Source organism: Sander lucioperca, chromosome 4, assembly GCF_008315115.2.
Source record: "Sander lucioperca isolate FBNREF2018 chromosome 4, SLUC_FBN_1.2, whole genome shotgun sequence".
Lineage (NCBI taxonomy): Eukaryota > Metazoa > Chordata > Actinopteri > Perciformes > Percidae > Sander > Sander lucioperca.
In genome coordinates this window covers 32,979,833-33,002,289 of record NC_050176.1, presented here as the reverse complement: position 1 = coordinate 33,002,289, position 22,457 = coordinate 32,979,833, and the positions used below count along the sequence as shown (strand labels likewise).

Below are 22,457 nucleotides of genomic sequence, written 5' to 3'. Positions count from 1 at the left end.
GTGGATATTAAAAAAAAAAAAAAAAATTATATTGGTCACCCAGCGTTTTTATTCATGAAAAGAGCAAAATTTCAAAGTGGCTTGTTTGGTGCATATTTATCCATGTAGCTCTCAGTCTCGGCCCCCTAGCAGATGGTCTGACCGCATACGCAGAGTTTGCGGCAGGAGGAGCACTGCCCCCTGGTGGCTGAAACGGGTAATTGCATTGTTTAAAAAATGAGTGGAATAATTACATCTGGCATGACCAAATATTTTATAAATATCTTAAATAACACAAAACAACTAAATGGTGGTAGGTATTACATCTGATTTCATATACTGCTTTAGTAAAAAAAATGATTACCTGGCTGACGATGGGAGCAGCAGGACGCAAAAAACGAAAGTTACTGTTGCACTAGTCTGGACATCTTGCCGTGCCAACCTTGCAATAAAGGTTTCCTAAATGCCATGTATATAAATGTGATGTCAGCTTACTAATTGATTGCGGGTTTTGTGTAGATTTGGACTTGTATACGTTTATTCCACTTTGTTTAAACGGAGAAGTGGAGAGGCCTCGTTCACCTGTTTGGAGCTGGCTGGTGAATGTGACGCTCGTATCGGCCTTGCTGGATACACCGTGACTCTGTTTGTAGATCTACTGATCGCTGTGGATTACTTTTTTTCCGTGTCATTGGATTACGGCGAAATAGGGATCTTTTTTCTTAACGTGTCTTAACGTTTTATGGTGGGTTTGGAGAGGCATCTTAACAGACTGTAGGTCCAACACTGATTGTTCACCGTTACATTTTAGTTGAATTTAAGCGTCTGTCTATTGAGTTCCAAAACAGCCGTGCCGCGATTGGATTTCATAAGGGCGAACTGTTAAATTGTTACAATGTAATTTATAATCTGCTTTAAAAATAAACATATGTGTTTTGGAATATAATGTCCAGTTTCGGCACCTTTACCTATGTGCTAAAATATACAATGACGAAGCCTAGTGACGAGTCCATAGCAACCAGTGTTGAATTATTTCCCATTGTCCTTTGCTGAATGGTCTCAATGTTTTATTGTTTTATTTCATGTGAATACTAGTTTACTAGAGGAGTAACTTAGTATTTGAAATAATGCAGTAATGCAGGAAGTGTGCATTTAATTTCCATGTTTATTGTGTTTCCACAATAATGTTAGTGAGTAAATCTACTGAAATGGTCACCACACCATAACAGAGGAGTGGGATGTGTAAGATGAGAATGCAGAGATTAACTCCAGTATGTTATGGCTGTAAAAATCAAATGGTATCTGTACTTCTTTGCTGCAAGTGCAAACTTGTACGCAAGGGGAGGGTCATTCTTCTTTTTCAAATCATTTTGGAGGGTCATGGGAAAATTATTATTGACGAGGGGAGGTTGAAGTCTTTTTAGGTTAGAGGCCACAAAACTCCTCCAGTGGACCCTTAATGAAATAACGAACAGTCCCTAAGGGACCAGTGATGCATGTGACTTATCACAAGGGCTCCAACAGGAAGAGGTCTTATCGCGAGGATGAGAAATCCAGATCCCATCAGGAGGCCAGGAATTTACTTCTTTGATATTTAAGAGTCATCAAAGGAAGCCACCTTTCCACGGCTACAGATGCATAGAAAGACATACAAATACAGATTGGTAAATGTACACATAAGATAATTTACAGGTACTATTATACACCAACAAGAATTCATAGAATGGGCTTGATACAGAACAACTTGCATTAGAAATTTAACTTAGAGACAGGTACCTTCATGCACTTATCGTGGGAATGTTTTTGAATTTTCCTTTCTGCAAAGAGGTTATGAAAAATTGGAAAAATCTCCCCAACTTTGTCTACTTGGATATAGATCAGAGTTACCACCAGGGATATCCAAAGCAGAATTTTGTTTAGTACTGACGGGCTTCGTCACTGCAGTTAGAATTATTCTTCGCTACTGAAAGAGTCAGACTCACCCAGAATATACCGACTGATTAAGCTGATGATGGACAACGCTTCTTTTGAATTAATAATAGCTAGGTTGAGTGATAGCAAAGGGATATTTGACCAGGTCTGGGATCATTTTTTAATAACAAAAGATGGAAATAGGTGCCTATAACATGCAAGGAGAGAAAGACTATTGTTTTATTTCATTTATGTATATCCTTCATAATTAAGGATATATGGGATACAGTATTTAGTATCCAATGATATGTTGTGCTATGTTTATCTGCTGATATACAATATAGTATATATTTATTATGCATCTATTTTACATGGTTGTATTGTTTGTATTGAAGTGTTTGTGTTTTGTCTGCTTTTTATATGGTGTTTGACTAATTCAAAATTTAAATGAACTTAAATGACAAAAAAAACAATACTCCTTGGTAAATACTGAACATACTCTGACAGAAGGGAGGTGGATTATATGTTGGATTTGATTTGATGCTTTTGTTAAAGGTTATCAGATCACAGATTACAATTAGTATGCTCTCGACATGATGAGCAGAATGTAGGCTACAGTACATGGTTTTATTTCCGTATTTTACAGACAGCGCTGGTTTTGGATCTGGATCTCAAATGATGACCACCAAATTCCTCTATCTTCAAAATTGAAAACCTAAGAATACATCTGTATAAGCAGCTAGCAGGGGCGTAGGAATGAGTTTAACATTGGGGGGGACACATATTGGAAACCTGACAGATCCGTTAATGGTTTGAACAGAAATATGTCATAAATTAACTACACTGCAAAACATTCACCAACATACTTTATTCTACTAAAAAGATACATTTGTAAAGATAAAGAAAAACACATTTTGAATGGCAGTAATTAACTGATAAATATCAAATCAATTCTTTAATTGCAGGCCTAATCATCCAGTTTTGTAGATTAATAAATAACATATTGATCAACATTTGAATTCAAATTTTCTGAATAAATTTTCTTAGTTGTATCTTATGCCTCAATGAACAGACACAGATACATGGCAAAAACAGCATCAAGAATTTTAACATATAAACCAACTTGTTTTTACTCTCGAGTGTGATATCCTTCCACATTTCCTCTAACTGGTGTGCGAAGGTAAAGGTAAACGAAAAAGACATTAGAATGGATGTAATGAACTGATAAATATCAATTCCTATGTAGTTTTCTGTCACAAATAAAAGTTGGATAGCACTGTACAGTCCTGCATTCAATAATTTGCGTGCTGTGATTTTTTTCAGTGTCAAACGTGCCGTGGCACACAAAAGGTTGAAAAACACTGGCCTAGGCAAAAGAGCCAAAATGTTTTTTCCTCCTGTCATTTGCAGCTACAAATATATAACACCTACCTGCAGCTCTGCAGTGCTGGCTCTCCCTGCATCACCCTCACCAGTGTCACTACTGTTAGCTTCCAGCTGAACTTCATCTGATCTCTAATATGAAAGCAGTGGAGATGAATAAGGTATAGAAAAATACTGATGGGAATGTCATGAACAAGCGAAAAACACACAGACAGACTAACTCCTTTCTAGATGTGGGAGATGTGTAACGTTGCTCGTTTTCAAGTTACATGGGTTAAGTTAATAGAAAAATCATGTTCTTTTACAATCATCTTAAATACTGTTTTTAGTGTCAAATCGCTTTTGTCCATTACATTACTGGAAAGTCCGCCATATTTTCGCCAGCCAACATTGGCTAATAACGTTAATAGTAACAACGTTTACCTAGCAAGAGTGTACTAGTTAGATGTTGAATCACAACTTGAATTAGCTTAACATCAACAAGTCTAACCTTAGACAGAAAATATAATTATCCTCCTGGACAAAATTATTACCAACTCACATTTCCTTTCTTTCTTTTCTTCCCCATGAGAAAGAAATCACTTAAACTGAGCTGCTGCTGTCTTTTCATCTTAACCTCTGACGACCTGTCGCCAGCTTCAGACTCTGCTTCCCAGTCTGACGGTGCAGATCCACCTGGCCGTGCGACGCTTCTGTCGCGCCGCGCTCCACTCTATTCCTATGGGTGACGTCAAGCGACTTCAACGTGCACGCAAAGCATTCCGGGAAGGCGGCGCCGCATTTGAGAAAATGTTGCGCGTCAAGAAGCTCGCCGATGCCCATCTTTATGCAAATGAATCCGGTGAACGCGATGCGACTATCCAGTAGAAGTAGATGGAAATCTTTTAAACTGACCTTTGTTGATCTGAAATGAAGACAGATTCAGCAACTGCACAGCCTATTTCTCGCAAATCTTAAAATGTTTTCAAAAACATTTTTCGGTGAACTATTTTTGTAAAATACGAGATCGTATTCTCAACGAGCCACCATGACACTCTGTTGAAATTCTCGAGAAGCCAAACCCACGACACGCGTTCGTCCAATCAACTGCCAGTCAGGGGCGTGGAGCATCAACCATGGATCTATGACGTCGCGACACCACGCTTCAGTCGTGTCGGACATATGGATCTGTACCGTCACGGTACAGGTAGTCGCATCGCGTTCACCGGATTCATTTGCATAAAGATGGGCATCGGCGAGCTTCTTGACGCGCAACATTTTCTCAGATGCGGCGCCGCCTTCCCGGAATGCTTTGCGTGCACGTTGAAGTCGCTTGACGTCACCCATAGGAATAGAGTGGAGCGCGGCGCGACAGAAGCGTCGCACGGCCAGGTGGATCTGCACCGGGGGGCAGCTGGTGACAAGACGCTGTGTTGCGCTTTCAAAATAAAAGCATGCAAGTTAAAGATTTCAAAATCAAATATTTTTCTCCTCCGCGGTATAATTTTTGGGTGGGACAAATGCGACTATCTCCAATATTGGAGGGGACACGCCCCACCCGTCCCCCCCGGTTCCTACGCCCTTGGCAGCTAGTAACCACAGGCTGTCATTTTTGGCATATTTCTGTTCTTAACTTCATCACAGACCTGGACTTCCTCCAAGGTAATTTCTAAATTTGTTTTGTCTACTTTTATTTAATTTCTCTAGTGTCAAATTCCAAACAGAGCATCATACTGTATAATGAGACCAGTGAAGAGCACAAGATTATCATCATTTCATTTTCTTGGCTTTTCATACTACATACCTCAAGTCTAGTAGCCCTATGGAGCAATTAATTGGCTCACCGATTTGTTTGTATCGTGCACAAGGACACACACATTCGGGCAACCACACGCTCACATCTTGATGTGGGCTTCATGCTATTGCGCCAAACACCAGTTGTTAAAGCAGCCATATTATGCTAATTTTCAGGTTCATAATTGTATTTAAGGTTGTTCCAGAATAGGTTTACATGGTTTAATTTTCAAAAAACACCATATTTTTGTTGTACCGCACCGCTCTCTCTCACTGCTGCAGTTCCTCTTTTCAGCTGGTCTCTGTTTTAGCTACAGAGTGAGACCTCTTTTCTTCTTCTTCTTCTTCTTCTTCTGTACTATCTTTGATTGCACTCGCACATGCGCAGTAGCTCAGATGTAGATCATGTCAGCTAGCTAGCTCCATAGACAGTAAAAGAAAGGCTGTTTCTACAACTTCGGTCAGTTACAAGGCAGGATTAGCTGGGAGACTTCTAAATGAGGGCGCACATGTAAGTAGTTCTTTTGTAGATTATGGTGAACTTGTGTGTGTTGTAGCAGTGCTTTGCTATTGAGAATGAGGTAGCATGCTAGCTACGAGCTAATGGTTGCGGTTAGCCTGCTCGTTTCGGCTTGTGACGTCACAAGCCGTGCCGATTTTGAACAGCTCACCCAGAGACTGAAGGCAGGACACATTCAGAAACTGTATCTCACTCTAAAGAGCATGGATGGATTTTTTTCAAAGTTTGTATGTGTGTGGAAGCACCAGAGACACAAGATTTTTTCATAATATGGGCACTTTAATGGAAATGTACCAAAAAACATAGCCATGTGCCAACAAAGACAGTGAAGAAGAGTACTAGCAAACAAACATGGCTGTAACCAATAAACAATGAAATTGTTTTAAGTGTGTAAGAAGGAAATGCACTCAGCATGTTTGCTCGACCTCAAGGATACACTATGCATTTAGACCAAAGCGGGAGGCGTCTGTTAACAACCCGTAGCTCCTATGGAGCCATTTTGATGCTAACAAGCACTCACCTGCCGTTAGCATTCCATTGACTGCCATTCATTTTGACGTCACTTTGACAGCGATTATTCGTCTATACATCTGAAGCGTTTAAAGACTTTATTTGTCCATTGTTTATTTCTAAAGAAAGACAACAATGTATAAAAGGCTCCATTACCTTGTATCTCACGTTATGGCTCCGTAGCAGACGTTTTTGTAAAAATAGGCTACGATTGTGTCATAACCACGCGATGTACTGTCGCATAGTAGAGGAATTACCGTATGGTACAGGAGAAGCTCACAGGCAGTTTCGACTTACATTAGCTGTTTAAGTTTTATTACTAATGTTAACTAGTATTTTAGTTAGAAATAATTAGCTTGTGCCTATGTTATCTCCTTACATATACCTATGCTCTCCGTCTCTGCAAGATTGGGAATGATTGAGGTTTCTCTTGGCACAGCTAGCAGAAGATTTACAACTTTCAGACAGGTTGCTCACGTCACATCTACGTCTTGGAGCTCAGTTGGAGGCTGCGCAGTAACGCTCACTGGAAAAGTGCTTCAAATATCCTTCACTGGTCTCCGTCCAGAGCAATGGGATTTGTTGGTCCATTTTATATATATGTCGGTGATTTAGACCAACTTTAGCACTGTGTGGCTCCCTTATCTTTTTCAATGAGGCCAAAAACTGAAACCTAAAAAATGTCTTCTGCAAAACAAAAACACAGGGTTGCCCAATGCTTTATCATCTGGCGTGATGACTGTTTGTCCAATAAAAACATAAAACCACACAGCTCCTTGTAGATTACTTTGTAACATCATACACCTTGTAATTCCACTGATACAATTATTGCCATCGTGAAAACTTTCCAGAGTTGTCAAACTCTCGGATCTATTACTCAAACTTCAGTTTTCAGTCTGAATGCCCATGCTGGATGTAAGCAACTATTTTCAAAACAAACTCTAAAATACACCTTTAACAAACACTTGATGTATAAAAAAGACAAATGAAATACAATGAAAGACTCTATAGTTAGGATATATTATTTACTGGATGAGCAACTATTCTGAAGATACTAGAGTTCATTAGGCATTCATTATACTGTATAATAGGTGTTACATTCAGTAGTGTTTAGCAGTGAGCTTAATAATATTATACATTCTATACAGTACATGCTGCTACTCTGATACTTCTCCCAAACCTGTACACCTGAAGGCAGATTGTGACGCAGTGTCAGAGACTTCATCTGTACAATTAAAAATAATCAATGGCCTGAGATGCAGTACTGTCCTTCAATACATTTAAACTGTTATATTATAAAATACAGGACAGTATGCTTTGTCACAGGTTGACGTAGTTACAGTGTGACAACATTTACAAAATGAAAACTTAATTATTTACAAATATATACAAATACATTTGTGTAGCTTACAATATTTACATCACATTATGTTTTATAAGTATTCCACTGTGTAGTCATTTCTTCCAAAAGGTTATTTAGTCTGTCCAAGAATACTGTAATATTTTTAAGTGAGTATGCTTCACATGGTCGACAGCCAACCTAAAATTAAAAAGAGACATATTTGAAAATTAATAAAATTAGTTTAAAAAAAAAAAGAAGTGAAAATATGAACAAAAGCTGATATGACACAGAAGTGTGTTTGTGTGATGTCATAAGTTGAGCTGGTGGTAGAGACAATGTATCAGCCATGAAAAGCTTTATTTGTTAAAAAAAATAAAAAATGTGCATACAGTTTTACATAAAACAACTGATGACGTTAATACCAGCTTCATCAGTGGTTATGAGAGGAAGGAAAGGTAGTTAAAAAAGTAAATACAGACACTATACTGTAAGAAGGAATTTGTTAACAGGACTTACAAAGTTATCTTTAGGCAGTCTGGCATTAAAATCAAAGATGCAATTTGCTTTAGGGCCCACAATTTCTTCTTCCATGATGACCACCAACAACTCCCATATGTAACATCTGAGCGACATAACTTTACAGTTCTCCTAGGAGAGAGAGAAATGCATCAGTATGGACACATGCAGTTACATATGTTACATCAACTGTTAAAAACAAAAATGTACATGTTTTTGTAGCTGTGTGAGGCCATTGAGCACACCATGATTCATACAGGTATGCTCTCAAAGCAATATATAATGTGAATTAAGTAATAAGTTGATTTTTTTTAATAGTAGAACTGCTCACCTAGCTATATTATAGCAAATATTGTGCTGAACAATAAATAGAAAAATGTATCTGTAGACTAATGGCAATGTGATGTTTAAATTCTTTTTTTTTTATTTCTTTTTTTTTATTGAAATTTTCTGTCAACAGTTACAGTGTCAGGTTTTACACACTCCACAAAGCAATTATTCACATATCAGTGTCCTTATTGTCCAGTGGTGATGGTGGTGTCCTCTTGCTGTGTTAACTATAAACTGTCCATTTTTTCTGAAATTGTGTCTCTTGTAATTGTAGTTTATGTGTAATTTTCTCCATTACAAATACTTCTTCCACAATGCTCACCCACTACTCCACGGTTGGGGGTTCTGCTTTATACCATAACCTTGTTATTGCTTTTTTACTTGCCGATAGCAGAACTTTAACAAGATACTCATCCTCTTTTTGAATTATATCTTGTGTCAGATTTCCCAGATAAAGTACCTTACAAGACTTGGGTATCTCGTATCCTATAATTTTTCTTAGACCCCGCCATATTTTATCCCAACATCCTATTATCTTTTGGCATGACCAAAAAATATGCATATGGTATACATCCATGTGTCCACATATTCTCCAGCATGGTTGCTGGTTACATACAGTTTCCTTCCTAATGTTTGGAGTTATAAAAAATCTGACCATATTTTTCCAATTGAATTCTCTCCAAATCCTGGAGCTAGTGGCCGTGCACTGCGTTTTACAAATATTAAACCATTCCTCCTCAGTTATTTGCTCCTTCAACTCTTCTTCTCATTTTTCTTTGATATAAAGAGAGGAAGTCTTCCTGCATGACAACGAACTTCTGTATAGGGTTGAGATTACTTTACATTTTTTCCTTCACAGGCTTTCAAAAACACATCAATAACGTCATTGTCAGTGTCAGTTTTTATCTCCTTCTCATAATAGTCCCTTATCTGTCAGTATCGATATTGTTCATGTTCATCTAGTCCAAATTTATCCCTTAACTTTTCAAAACTCTGCAGCTTCCCCCGCTCGACCATGGTACACATCACTGTAATGCCTTTTTTCGTCCATTGCTTAAACCCTTTATCGTTCATACCAGGTACAAACCTCGAGTCCGATGCGAACCAACTCAAAATCTTCGTCTCCTTCTCTAATTTATGTCTTTCAACAACCTTGTTCCATATTTCAACTGTAGTTTTGGTTATTGAATCCAACTGGTTGCCTAACTTGAGCAATAGCCCTTTGTGTGCTATTAAGTTTCGTATTTCAATGTCTTTTTGCCCTAGCTCGAGTCCAAGTCAAGTCTCAAGTCTTTGAGGGGCAAGTTCAAGTCAAGTCTCAAGTCTTTTGCCATCTGATCTGTCCCTAACACTGTATTGTTAAATCTTATGAATTCAAAGCATGTCATGTAGCTGTCACATCATATGGATACAACTATAAAGATACAATTTGCATGTTCCCAGCATTAGCACAACACTTTGCAATGGTTGGCATGTTACCTGTGATGATATGTGCTAAATGTAATGTGTGTGTGTAAGTGGAAATCAAGAGAATAGTGGCAGCGCCACACCAGTTACAGAACAACATGCATCTCAGTGTCAGTCCAAATTACGCACAATAAGCAGTTTGAACTCACTGATGTAATGCCATTTATTTTCTAAGTGTTAGTAAGCTCAGTGAAACTGAGTCCAGCGTGAGGGAGATCCGACTCAGAGGAGGAGAGGTTAGTGAGGCCAGCATCTCCACGGCAGGTGACAGTGCGCACGGATCCGCTGCGCCACGCATGGATGAAATAATGAAATAGTAAATAGGGCTACAGTAACAGAAATATGTGCAGAATTAAGACAGTCAAGACGGCCCAGTGTTTGGTGGACCGGATACACCTTGTTCACTTAATAGCCTGCAAATCATCCACCGGATCAATTACGCATCACCTGAGTTTGCCCACCTGACACAGCGTTTGTTCCTGGGGAGATGGATCTGTGCGTCCCGCCGCCTGTGCGCCATGGATTTCTTAGCCTCAGCGACTACTAACTATAAAGATACTATTTGCCTGTTCCCAGAATTAGCACAACACTTTGCGATGGTTAGCTTGTTACCTGTGACGATATATGCTAAATGTAACGTCTCTTTCACATTAGTGTGTGAGTGACTGACCTATCTGGATGCGTTTTTAGATGCCTGATGAAGTCCGACGTTGATCCGGCATCATTTATCTTGGTGCCACACACCTTGCATGTAGCTGCTCGCTTACTGACACTGTTTACCAAGTTATTGAAAGCAAAACTAATGACAAAAGGCACAACTCCAGGAGGACTTGGTGTCGCCATCTGCAATGCATTTTTTGATATGTGCGCGCACATAGGCGCATGCGTTACGTTGCACATTATGGCAAAAGGCAGGGGACATACAGCTCGTCATACGTTTCCCCAACGTATATGCGGCAATAAAAGAAAATAGAAATACATGAATACATTTAGATTTAAAAAGCAATAATTGTATGAAAACAGGTTGTTGATGAGTCTCGAAGCTCGAGTCCGAGTCAAGTCTGAAGTCTTTTGGGTCGAGTCGCAGGTCAAGTCTGAAGTCTTTTGGGTCGAGTCACAAGTCAAGTCTGAAGTCTTTTGGGTCGAGTCCGAGTCAAGTCTGAAGTCTTTTGGGTCGAGTCGCAAGTCAAGTCTGAAGTCTTTTGGGTCGAGTCCGAGTCAAGTCTGAAGTCTTTTGGGTCGAGTCGCAAGTCAAGTCTGAAGTCTTTTGGGTCGAGTCCGAGTCAAGTCTGAAGTCAGCTGTTTATGCGACTTAAGTGCGACTCGAGTCCGAGTCTCAGACTCGAGTCCCCATCTCTGGCTCCCGGTGGTGGCTTCTTCCCGAGGCTTCTGTGTGCCCGCTGTATGTGTAGTTCAGTTCCCGCCGGTACCCCGAGCTCCCGGCGTAGGAGCCCGTCCACTAGCTCTGGCACAGATTCGTTGTCCTGTTCAGCCACATTATAAATTCTCAGATTGCAGCGTCTTCCATGTCCTTCCACTTCGGTCAACTTATCTTGCAATTTCGTTTGCTGTTTTAATAGAGTAACAATGGCCTCTTTAGCATCCATGTTCCACTCTTCCAGCTCTGAAATCCGTTCCTGTGTCTCCGTAATATCTTTTCGCTGCTGTTGTATTTCCGCCATGTTTTCTGCCATTTTACGCTTCGTTTCCTCTGTGAAGCCAGCAAACTCTCTCCTCACCTCTTCTTTAAATTAATCTTTGAATTTTGAGAGGGCCTCTTTCATTTCCCTCTTGAGGTCTCGTATTTCCTTCGTGATATTTGTGAGGCCCTCTAGTACCGAGCGGAGTTGTTTAGGGTAGCCATTTTCGTCGTCGGCTAACTCGTCTTCAAACTCTTTAGACATTTATTTCTTTAAACTTCTCTGTTTTCGTCCCCCACTCATTTCGTGTCAGTGTAGAAATTGTATCTTCAGTTCTTTCATAGTTTTAGGGGGAGTTATTATTTAATCGACTCAGGAGCTCTGCTCTACTCTGCCATCTCGCTCCGTGCCCCCGGTTGTCCGTCGTGATGTTTAAATTTGAAAGGATACATTGGCATTATTCTATGTTTTTCTTATTATCAACCAATCCCGTGGAAAGACAAAAACTACAAATGCCTCAGTCAGCCTCTCAATACTTTGAGTTCCCTGCCCTGTCTGGGGCGCTTAGTCGATGCAGATGTAAAGCTTGAAAAATAGTCACAAATATAAATATATATGTATATAGTTAGTATAATATAATATAATATATAGTATAATTTTTAAGAGTCTACATCCATGCTAGCAGCTCTGTGATGTTGCACTTAGTTACAATATAGTGCTAGGAATGTAGGAATGGTTTTGCAGGTAGTTCATCATAAACCAAACTATTACACACATTGAAATGTTGACCAGATGGTGGTGCTATATGAAAAGGGAATCACCAAACCTTATTACATTTCATCATGTTGGGGACATAAATGCCTGTACCAAATTTCATAGCAAGCCATATAATAGTTAAGACATTCAACTCAAAGCTGCAATTGTCAACCTCATGGTGGAGCTAGAGGAAAGGTCAGAGGATCACCAAGTCATTAGTTTATCCTCTGGAGACCATTAATGTCTGTAAGTTCATGGCAATTCATCCAAAAGTGGTAGACTCACTGACATTACCATCCATATAGCCATACCACCAACATGGCTAAGAACGATTAAGTCATTTTCTAAATCAGCTGGGCAATGTAGTTTTTAAACACGTTACTCAAACAAGAGTAAATGGTGCAACTATTTTCCGTCAGGAATTAATACTCATTTGGTGCACTAGTAAGTATTACTGGGAGCTGGGCAGAGGTCGACTCGTTTACTCAAACTACAGTGGCCATGTTCATTGCAATGACAGAAAATGTCAATGTAGCTCAATGATGCATTTATTTGTTAACCGAGGTCTGTGACACCCCCAGGCTTTGACTACAAAGACAATACTTGTTAGTAGAATCAGTTCATTGTTGGTTTTGGTCTTTTCCATAGGATTTGTTGACAATAAGAAAACTTATCCTTTAAGTTTACATTGAAACATCATTGACTCAGGTATGCAGACATGTACTCTGATCTTCTCATCATTCTCCTAACTGAAATCGAAACCAAAGTTTAACATGTTCTTTCACAACTTACTTCGACATCATTAGCTGACGGGGCATACAGCATAGCGTCAGATTTCTGAAAAGGGGTATGAAAAATAAAAAACAAAATTTAAAAGATTAGGGTTTGGAATAATGTTTCAAATATTAAACAAAACATAAACTATCCATTACATGTGTAAAAAGGGTACACAACAGGAATAATACCTTTTTATTTAATACCTTCTCTCACCTCAATGGCGTTTTTCAGACTCTTCAAGCAAATCTGTGCATGTGATGTATTAGGTACAGGCACAAAAGCAGCAGACGTAGATGTACTCAGGAAGCTGTAAGAGAATGAGACACTGATTACAAAACATTCATTATGAATGTAGACTTTTTTTTAGTTCTTGCAACAGTGGCTATGAAAGTAAACTGGCGTTTAAAAAGTACTGTATGTTTTCCTGACTACACTACTTTATGCCAAACACTGAGCTATGACATGTAATCTTGCAGACAGATACAACACTCAACTTATTCCCTTCTGAGGAAACCTTCCCAGTATTACATTACATGTCATTTAGCTGACGCTTTTATCCAAAGCGACTTACAATTGCTATACTGTATATGAGGTTGCACTCCTCTGGAGGAGCTAGGGGTTAAGTGGGAATGTGGGAATCGAACCCAGATCTCCCACACCAAAGGCATGTGTTATATCTACTGCGCCATCACCACCCGTTAACCACCACAAGCCATTTACACTTGTATGGATGAGTGATATTAGGTTATACAAGATGTTTTTGGAGGAAAGAGAATGACTAAATGTCAAACTGATGGAAAAAAAGTTTTTTTTTTGTTGCAGATATCTTAGTTACAACACCATTCAGCTGCAGCTTTGTGTTTATACGCGGGGTATATATTCCATTTGGTAAATCCTAGGATCTCTACAAAGCTAACGTTAGCTCAAGTTGGCTAGCTGAGGTTGACTCAGCAATGACTAGAAATTGTCTCTGTTGTTGTTGAAGACAATATGAAGATTGGTTATATCTTTTATAGTCTCGCTTTGCCAGACCTTCCTCCACAGTGTCACAGAGGAGGGTCTGGCTAGTCCATACAGCATTCCGTCATGGGAGAAAAATGTTCTCTTGTTTACTGGCATTTCTTTAAACCAATCACAATCGTCATGAGTGGCGCTGGACAAAGCCAAGGTGCTGCTGCAAAATAGCCTCGGGAAGGAACTTGTTTTGGTGTAACGTGTACGTTCAAAAGTTGTTTTACTCATGCAACAGAAAATTGTTCAGCCGAAAAGAGGGACATCCGGCAGAATTTCCGGCAGCACCGGAGCAATCCCGGAAGTGGAACGTCATGGATAGATACACTATATATTTTATTTAGTTGGTAACCGTTGAGTGTATAATCCATAGACTGTGTACAAAGAGGTATAATCACAATATTACACGCAGGCGCCTCAGTCCTGACCGCATCACTGTCGTGCCATTAATGACATTAAAGCACACCCTCTAGTGTAATATTGCTTAAATATCTGACTAAATTTGTGTTGTATTTGGTAATGTTTACTTCTAACTACAGAAACATTCCCTCTGTCATTTTTATGTATGATAACCAATATTTAAGTTTAGACAAACAAGTCACACACTGTATGCCTACCTCAGAACTAAGAAACAAAGCCAGACCTGAGTTTTGTGGCTATCTCTGCAAAGGTTGCAGGTCGACTGGAAGTGGACGCCTTTCTAGAAATAACACAAGGAAATGTTAGTATGTCATCCTGGGTTATTTTGTCAAGCTTGAATAAGACTGTTGAGAGAAAAAGAGCTGGTTAGCAAGATCAATTTTACCATAATGCCTAATGCTACGATTAAGCGCTTAGTACTTGGATTTTATAGTTATCAATATGATAAAAATCAAACAACATGTTTTAGGTCAAACATACACATATAAGACCCAAGGCAAGACTCTTTGTGGTTGTTTAGTGTCTCTTTGTGGTTGTTTTAATTAACTTTCATAATGAACTTTGTTTATTTAGCACCTTTCATACAGAGAGTGTAGCTCAAGTGCTTTACAACAAAGTGAGAAACCACAAAACGAACAAAATCACCAATCCCCATCAAACGAGTGCAGACACTTGTGTAATAAAACCAAGCAATCAAATGAACAAACCACAGAGGAGTGAATATCAAGAACAGGTATGCCAAGAACAACAGAATATGTGAAAGATCTAAATAAAACAGGGGAAAGCAAAGCAACAATAAAACATGTAAACTATGATAATTAGGGCTGTCAGCATTAACGCGTTAATCACGATGTGATTAAGGGCCGGGCATAACGCGTTCATTTTTTTTATCGCATTAATCGCATGCCGGCATTTATTCATTTGTTTTACACTTCACACAGCTTTGCGTCGTGCCTAACAGGCTACTATTTTGACCCTTTGCTGCGCCGTTACTTATCATCAAGCTGCTCGGCTCATTTGTGTAAAGCCGAATTGAAATATCACCGAAGCATGTCAAGCTTGAGCTACTACCTACGAGCTAATTAACGTGACTCAGGTTGATGCTACCCACTAGCATGCTACCCACTCAGGCAAAGCACTATGTTGGAGAGTGCTACTTGCCGACCTGTGGATGAAACCAAATCCCAAAAAATTACTACAGCTCTTGCAAAATAAGTGACGTGGCCGCCAGCTTGCACCTGCCGGGGCCGCTAGCTCGTTGCTCAGACGGTCACGCTCGGAGACCCCGCTGTAAGCCGGAGGTCTTTTAGACCGGTCCCATTAATAAGAGGCTTTTATTTCGCCGTTGACTGATCGTTTGTTTAAATATCACAACACAGGTCCATCATAACATTAACGGGAACCTGTGGTTAACTGCCTTTTCGGAGTTAAACTCCACAAGCGCACACACACACACACACACACACACACACACACACAGCGCAGCAGGCAGAGGAGGGGGAGAGAGTTTCTTTTCGGGAAACTTGTTTAAATTATGCCACAGGCTATACATTAGATTTAGTATTTAGTTCATTTTTTTTGGTGTATTTGTTTTCTGATTTATTAGAAGTTGAGTTTCAGTCTGTATGATAAATCAACAGTTGTACATAAACTGGTAACATGCTATGACATGTTATGTAGACTAAAGGGGAGACACCAACCTTTATAATTTGAATTGCTAATTTCCATCTGTTGTCCCTGGGCATATACAGTTCACTACAATAATATAGAAATGAGAATTCCACATAACACTAATAGGAACACATAGGACACACCAGTGCATATGCCTACTTATTTTTTAATTTAAACTGACTTAAACTTATACACTAATAATAGTAGGGAAGAATGAACCCGCGATGCATTCTTCCTGTTGAGCAATAACAGGAAGAATGCATCGTCTCAAACTGTTAACAGCGTTTTCTGTGTTTGTGAACTTGCGGGTTCATTCTTCCAAGAACAATCAGCAAGAATGTCCTCCCCAAAAACACAAGTCCGTTCTTTGCATTCTTGAGATTGTGGTGAGAAACACCACACGGAGAAAGCAGCCAAACTGGAACTGCTGCAAAGTGCAAACGCTGTCTCATTAACCGGTGAGTTAGTAAACACTATATTGACTCTGGTAAGGATAGGGTTTTTTAGTTAGGTACTTGGAGGAACTGTGCAATAATGACAGATTCACACATTTTTCTTTTGTTTACAGTAAATAAATAATAAATAATTACAAATCTTAAAGTCAAGTTCATAAAGTAACTTTCTTTGCATTCATTTGATTCCCAATCAAGATACACTGGTAAGAATTGCTTTCGATTGTTAATATGTACTTAAAAACAGTTCTGAAATGCAAAATAATAGAATTTTAATCATGTGATAAAATATGTGATTAATCGCGATTAACTATAGACATTCGGCAATTAATCGCGATTATAAAAAAATTAATCGTTTGACAGCCCTAATGATAATTAAATAAACAGATAGTCACAGTTACTTAAAAGCAGTGCTGAATAAATACGTTTTCAATTGTCGTTTAAAAATATCCACGGAGTCTGCCTTGGGTATTCCATAGTTTTGGTGAATAGCTAAAAAAAAGGTTGAGCTGCCGATTTTTTTTTTATGTGTGTGATAGTTTGCATTTAAAAAAACAGCAGCAGAGGATCTAAGTGGCTGTGAAGGATTATAAACAACAAAGAATGAGTAATGTAGGCCGGTCCCAAACTATTAGGAGCCTTATAAAGGAACAAAAGAACTTTAAAATCAAGCCTGAAAGAGACTGGGAGCCAGTGCAGGTTAGCTTAAATTGGGCTTAATATGCTCTGAGATTGTTTGAATTTCAGGTCATTAATTCTTGCATGCAGTATTCTGCTTTTGAAGGTAATATATATATATATATATATATATATATATATATATATATATATATATATATATATATATATATTTATGCCTGCATCTAGGTGACAGAAAGTTTGTGTTTTGGTTGTGACAGGTGACGGACCATGGATGGTCCAACAACAATGGCAGAGATGTGCTGAATCTCAGCTGTTTCTCGAGGGGAGTAGCCCTGCTGTTGTCGCTTAGCAGGTTGTCCAACACAAGGGACACCGGGCAGCAGAGTTGACTTGCGACAACATCACTGGTGGAGTCACCAGGCAAACTAGGGGCAGCAGCTGATGTTTCAGGGGGAGGGTTACCTACCAATGGCACTGGGGACGATGGAACAGCTACCTCCCCCAGGTCTTGGTATTTGATGCTGAGCTGGAGAGCTATGGATGCAGGAGTCTGAGGCAAAGTGCTATTTAAAAACTATATAAACTTCTTTGTCATGTTTATCAATGATGATAAATGATCTGAAGTCTATAATTTTAGAACATTTAAAGTCATTAATGTTTTTATTAGACTCAGTAGCATTTCCTTGCTGCCTGTGAGGTGGATGCAATTTTCGGCAGTGATGAGTGTTAAGGGACATGCATTATTCTGCAGAAATGATTGATCCCGAGTGCTTGCAATTCTTGGCAGGGATGCAAAACTCAGCACAACACCAGAGCTGAGCAACTCCATGATGTCCATAAACAGAAGCCTGTGCTGTGGCCACATATGAAAACTCCAGAATTAACTGAGCCTTCATTTTGAGCTCTGGCAAGAACCTATAGCACAGGTGTATGGTTTCACTAAAGGCTGATTTATACTTTTGTGTAAAATCTACGCCGTTGCTACGCACGTAGGTACGTGAAGACACAAACCTACGCCGGACCCTACGCCGTAGCCTGACTCTCAAAAAATGTAACTACACGTCGCAGAAGCATTGCATTTCCCCAGACTCATCTCCTGGTTCTCCTTCTCCATAAATAACATGATATCAAGGAGAGGGTTAAGTAACAAGTAGCAAAGTAACAGAGACTTTAACTGCATGCTGTTGTGTAGTTTAATCTGCAATGGTGCATCATGTTTTTTGGAAGATAATAAATGTTATGTATGTGAAATCAGAATCTGCTGAGTACTATATCTGTCAAATGAATGTAGTAGGGTAAAAATTACAATTTCTCTCTTTGTAATGTAGACAGTGGAGGAACTTACTTGTACTTTACAGTCTATTTCATGCTAAGTAATACTTCTATTTTACTACATTACAGAGGGAAATATTTTACTTTTCACTCCACTGCATGTATCTGACAGCTGTAGTAACTTATTATTTATTATGAAGCTAAACTTTTTTAATGATGCCGTTTGCACTGTTACTCAGCACTTTATCCACATTAGAATATTTATTATCCACTTAGTGTGAGAGTGGGCAAGTTGTGTTTTTATGTTATGGTTAGGATGTGGTTGCAGGAAAGATGAGTGTTTGCTATGAATGATGGGTGAGATGTATTCGGTGTGTGTGTGTGTGTGTGTGTGTGTGTGTGTGTGTGTTTGCAATGAATGTGTTGTGAGATGAGTTTTATATATGTGTGTTACAATGATGATGCACCTTACTCGAATGGCTCTACAATTTCATTGTACTTAAATGCAATGACAATAAAGGCATTAAACATTCAACATTTTGCAAATTAAGATGTTACACATAAAACATAAATACATTTATAATATGTTTGTTTGTTTTACAATAAACCAACAAAAATCCAACAATATATAAATGAATCAGAATTTGCTCCACCTTGACCAGCTACATTAAAATGTTTCTTACATGTTAATGATAATGATCTTCTAAGCTCCTTCTCGAACTTATACTTTTTTATTATTTATTTTTTGAGTCTTTGGTAAATTCAGATTGTTTGCATTTGAATTTTGGGTTTTTTTTGTTTGTTTTTGTTTTGTTCCAACATTGATGATTGATCGAGATAAACAATAAAATGAAAATGAAATGAGTTAATAATTATAATCCAATTATAAAATACTACTACTATATAATAAAAAATAAAAGCTACTCTGCATAGTAAGTACTTTTGATACGTTAAGTACTTTTACTGAAGTAAGATTTTGCATAATAATAGTAATAAGAGATTATTTATAACAACGTGCTTTACACAAAACAAGCAATAAAAACAAAGACAGGATTAAAAATAAGCAATGTAGAAACAGACACAAGATAAAAATCTAAGTTATACAGCGCATAAAACATAAGATTTTGAGCATCAAATATTAGTTTTAAATTGTGCTTTAAAGTGCCCATATTATGAAAAAATCACTTTTTCTGGGATTTGGGGTGTTATGTTGTGTCTCTGGTGCTTCCACACTCATACAAACTTTGAAAAAAATCCACCCATGCTGTTTAGAGTGAGATACAGTTTCTGAATGTGTCCTGCCTTCAGTCTCTGGGTGAGCTGTTCAAAATCGGCACGGCTTGTGACGTCACAAGCCGAAACGAGCAGGCTACCATTAGCTCGTAGCGTTAGCATGCTAACGCTATGGCTAACGCTAGCATGCTAACGCTAGCATGCTAACGCTAGCATGCTACCTTGTTCTCAATAGCAAAGCACTGCTACAACACACACAAGTTCACCATAATCTACAAAAGAACTACTTACATGTGCGCCCTCATTTAGAAGTCTCCCAGCTAATCCTGCCTTGTAGCTGACAAAAGTTGTAGAAACAGCCTTTCTTTTACCGTCTATGGAGCTAGCTAGCTGACATGATCTACATCTGAGCTACTGGGCATGTGCAGTGCAATCAAAGATAGTACAGAAGAAGAAGAAGAAAAGAGGTCTCACTCTGTAGCTAAAACAGAGACCAGGTGAAAAGAGGATCTGCAGCAGTGAGAGAGAGCACTGCAGTACAACACAAATATGGTGTTTTTTGAAAATTAAACCATGTAAACCTATTCTGGTACAACCTTAAAATACAATTATGAACCTGAAAATGAGCATAATATGGCTGCTTTAAAAGGAAAATAGTAATTTGGCAGGTATGTGAACGGTTAATATGTTAAGTACGATTTTATACTTATACTCCATTATGGTATTGAACTTTTACTTAAGGACAGTCCAAGCTCTTTTCCCAGCACTGGGAGAAGAGCATAAAAATGGGAATAGCCTACAAGTTGAGTACATGTAACTCAAAGTATGTGCTATCTCAACTCTCCGACCCTGAGTACCACAAAGCTTATTACACTTAGTTTGGTAAATTAAATAAACAGCAGAAAAAAAAGAATTAAATTAACAGGTAAATGCCTGAGGTGCACGTGCCTCCTGTTCATTCCCCCACACTTTTAACAGCTGTGCAGGTGTTTTTTGTTTTAATTAATCTTTATTGACAGACATGGATGTAGAGCAGGTGAACGACATCATTGTACATCTTCAGAGTCTACAATCACAAACATGTCTGTGGATTACCAAAACGAAAATATAACTAAAACGATAGCAAAAAGATTCAGGTAAATATATTGTAAAGCTTACAGAGGTCATATGATTTAACAGCTTTTTTGTTTGTACAGTTAGATATGGAAAAAATGTTGAATGCTTAATATTGGCAGCATGCTCCAAAAAGCGTTCCTTCTTTTCTTCTTTTTTTTGACTTAGGCTATGTAAATAAAATTTGGTTAAAACTATGTATCACATATCACTCTGAACATACATTCCTATCATTTTTAGTGAATCCAAACAATACATTTTCCCAAAGTAATGTAAACTGAGGGTAAATATGATAATAAATCAATCAATAATCAATAAAATGTGACAATCTGGTCCATAGTTTCTTGGTATGTAGGCAAGACCATCAATATATGTACCAGTGTTTTGTTTAGTTCTCCACAAAAAGTACAGCTGATATCAGTCTTTTTTTTCAGTTTCTGCAGGTAATGGTTAGTTGGGTAAAACCTGTGAAGCATTTTCAAAGAGATCTCTTTAACTTTGTTGATTGAGAAAATCCTGTGCGGAACCTTTTCCCAACAAATCTCTTTAACATATGAAGACCAATATGATAAAGTATCAGGTGTACTCTAAACGTCTTGTTGGAAAGAATCGCCTTATTCTTAGGCTACTTTTAGTTTGCAGTGAAAAATAAATATATCCCAACAGTTGTTTCTTTACATTCAAGCTGAGCAGGTGTTTGTTGGAGCGACTCTTACATAAATCGGAGCTATTTACAATATCCAAACAGAAGGAGGAGCTTGTTGTTGAACCAGATCATATGTCCTCTGCACCAACTGAAAATGAAACTAAACCAGTGGCGGCACGGAACTTGTTTGGTGTCTTGTTTGGTTTAAACCAAATAACCATAACGGTGCACGGTTCACCGACAGCATTTAAATTTCTCCCGTGGACGCACGTGGATCACCAAGTTGACGCACCAATTCTTCCCGGCCGGTGTAAACTTTGCCACTTGTCTGTCTTCCTAAATGAAAACTTTTACTTATACTACAAGTCCAGAATCTGAGGTGTAGTTACGCTACACGTTGGTTACATTTGTGGCACACACACACACACACACACACACACACACACACACACACACAGAAAGTCAGCTCACCGCTTGCAGGTCTCCGGGGTATGTGGGCTGGATGAGGATCACCGGGAGCGCCGTCATGAAGTCTGTCATCTGCGTAGCAGCAGCGGTCTCTTTCCTACCCAGCGGAGCAACAAGCCAAGATCACATTTTTGCATTTCCCTTGTTCTTATACAGCTATTTTGTCTCATTGGTCCGTGTTAAACATCATTAACGCTTGAGGCGACAGCGAGTGTGGTCCAGATTACGCTCCCGATACCGACTCACACACGCCCTGCTCGCTTTATTTTAAGTTCAAGTTCACTCCTCCTCCGATTCGTCACTTTGTTACTCGCCAGTACGTATCAGGGGGGGTGTTGATTGATTTCTTTTTAATTGCACAGATTAATAGTTCAGTCAGCCTTCCAGCCACAACGATCAAAACCACCAGTCATTTGAACATCACTCAAATAGCATTTTTATTGTTTAATGACATATAGTTAACACAAACGTGTCTCCACAAATGCAGCTGATTACATAAGGGTCAGGGCAAATATGTCAAGTTTTGCGTTGCATTGAAGCAGGGTAGCCCCAATCCAATTACCACAACAGACTGCAAATGAATTCCTCAGCAGAACCAGACTCATTACACAGTAAATATATCATG

At 38.8% G+C, this 22,457-nt stretch overlaps 1 protein-coding gene and 1 long non-coding RNA gene across 4 annotated transcripts; both read right to left on the bottom strand.

Annotated features, from left to right (window-relative positions):
* Window positions 1-7,084: 7,084 nt before the first annotated feature.
* il15 (interleukin 15) lies at window positions 7,085-22,116 on the bottom strand. Of its 3 annotated transcripts, none has more exons than XM_031277080.2 (6): window positions 21,836-22,116; window positions 14,559-14,611; window positions 13,118-13,211; window positions 12,920-12,964; window positions 7,935-8,066; window positions 7,085-7,616 (listed from the first exon to the last, which is right to left on the bottom strand). In XM_031277080.2, exons 1-6 carry the CDS (start codon window positions 21,902-21,904, stop codon window positions 7,503-7,505), a joined length of 507 nt encoding a protein of 168 aa, XP_031132940.1. In that variant the 5' UTR covers window positions 21,905-22,116; the 3' UTR covers window positions 7,085-7,502. The 3 variants fall into 3 exon arrangements, with proteins under 3 accessions (XP_031132940.1, XP_031132938.1, XP_031132937.1); XM_031277078.2 differs by having other exon boundaries at window positions 7,935-8,063; window positions 14,533-14,615; window positions 21,836-22,115; XM_031277077.2 differs by having other exon boundaries at window positions 14,533-14,615; window positions 21,836-22,113.
* LOC116034387 lies at window positions 18,331-18,765 on the bottom strand. The gene is made up of 2 exons (XR_004101069.2): window positions 18,407-18,765; window positions 18,331-18,368 (listed from the first exon to the last, which is right to left on the bottom strand). It is a non-coding gene; the product is annotated as an uncharacterized LOC116034387 (long non-coding RNA).
* Window positions 22,117-22,457: the final 341 nt, after the last annotated feature.

What these genes read in the sequence shown, in the direction of transcription:
- il15 (XM_031277077.2), bottom strand. Translation starts at nt 21,904, where the DNA reads ATGACAGACTTCATGACGGCGCTCCCGGTGATCCTCATCCAGCCCACA. An exon ending in ACCCCGGAGACCTGCAAGCG is followed by an intron (nt 14,616 to 21,835) that starts GTGAGCTGACTT and finishes TGTTATTTCTAG; the next exon opens with AAAGGCGTCCACTTCCAGTC. An exon ending in CGTCAGCTAATGATGTCGAA is followed by an intron (nt 8,067 to 12,919) that starts GTAAGTTGTGAA and finishes TCTCTCTCCTAG; the next exon opens with GAGAACTGTAAAGTTATGTC.